The sequence below is a fragment of the Chaetura pelagica genome, unplaced genomic scaffold, assembly GCF_000747805.2.
Source record: "Chaetura pelagica isolate M959 unplaced genomic scaffold, ChaPel_1.0 scaffold498, whole genome shotgun sequence".
NCBI classification, from domain to species: Eukaryota; Metazoa; Chordata; class Aves; order Apodiformes; family Apodidae; genus Chaetura; species Chaetura pelagica.
Window position 1 is genome coordinate 61,896 of NW_009954218.1, and position 987 is coordinate 62,882.

General features: G+C 63.3%; 1 protein-coding gene across 1 annotated transcript in view; it reads right to left on the reverse strand.

The window, feature by feature from the left end:
* DOHH (deoxyhypusine hydroxylase/monooxygenase) overlaps positions 1 to 987 on the reverse strand; it is a 4,513-nt gene that overhangs the window by 795 nt on the left and 2,731 nt on the right. Inside the window, exons 2-3 of the mRNA XM_010003415.1 lie at positions 755 to 831; positions 375 to 612 (exon numbers count right to left, since the gene is read on the reverse strand). Coding sequence (XP_010001717.1) covers positions 375 to 612; positions 755 to 831 — 315 coding nt within the window. The remainder of the gene's footprint in view (positions 1 to 374; positions 613 to 754; positions 832 to 987) is intronic.

The following is a 987-nucleotide window of genomic DNA, read 5'->3' on the forward strand; positions in this document are numbered from 1 at the left end:
CCCAGGATGAGAGTGGCAGCCTCTGACTTTTCAAGACAGGACAACAGGACCCCAGCACCCTGGGGACAAGGTCCCTCCAGAAGACACCAGCTCAGACTGGTTGGTCCCTAGCCAACACTTCCAGGTTGCCCTCCTCCCACCCAGACCCACGGAAAAAGGGATTCCTGGAGCACAGGGAAAGGGGCTGAGAAACCCCTGAGAGCGCTTCGCCCCGTGGCTCTTGCGAGCAAGCAGGGGGACAGCAGCTCTAGAAACAAATGCGTGTAGACCCCGAGGGAAGCCTGACAGCTCCAGCAGCCCTGGCTTTGGGAAAGGCCAATCCCAGATGGACCTGTTCATGAGGAGCCTGCAGGCAGTCCCAGGCCAGGCCTTACCCTCCGCCAGCGCCAGCGCGGCCGCCGGGCCCCCCAGGTTCCGCAGGGCAAACATGGCCCGGTAGCGCTCGAACAGCGGGCGGGACTCGTCCAGGAGGGCCCTGCGGAGCTCGGCCACGTCCGTCTCCTCGGCAGGTGGGGCAGGATCCACGGAGAGGTAGGGGCTGGAGCCTGGATCCTGCTTGTTCTCCTGCAGCCACTCCAGCCTCTTCACTGCCAGCTGACACGTCTCTGCCACCTGAGGGATGGGGACACAGCCCTGGCTGGAGGGGCAGCACTGGGAGGGCACCCAGGGTGTCCACAGCCAGGGGCTGCCCAGGAGAGACCCCCTGGGCCAGCAGTGCTGTGTCCCAGGGGAAACGACCCCCCCAGAGCCTCACCTCAACCACAGGATCCTCTGAATAGCGCTTCAAGACATCCAGCACATCGGGGTTCCCGATTGCACCCAGAGCTTCACCTGAAAGGAGGATGTGTCAGGAGGTGACCAAGGTGCCTACGTGAGGAGAACCTTGCTGTGTCCTCTGGCAAAGCCTCACTCCGCAGTGACATGGGGACACCAGCTTGGCTCTGACTGATCCCCAGTGAGACAGCCAGGCAAGCAAACGTGGCAGGA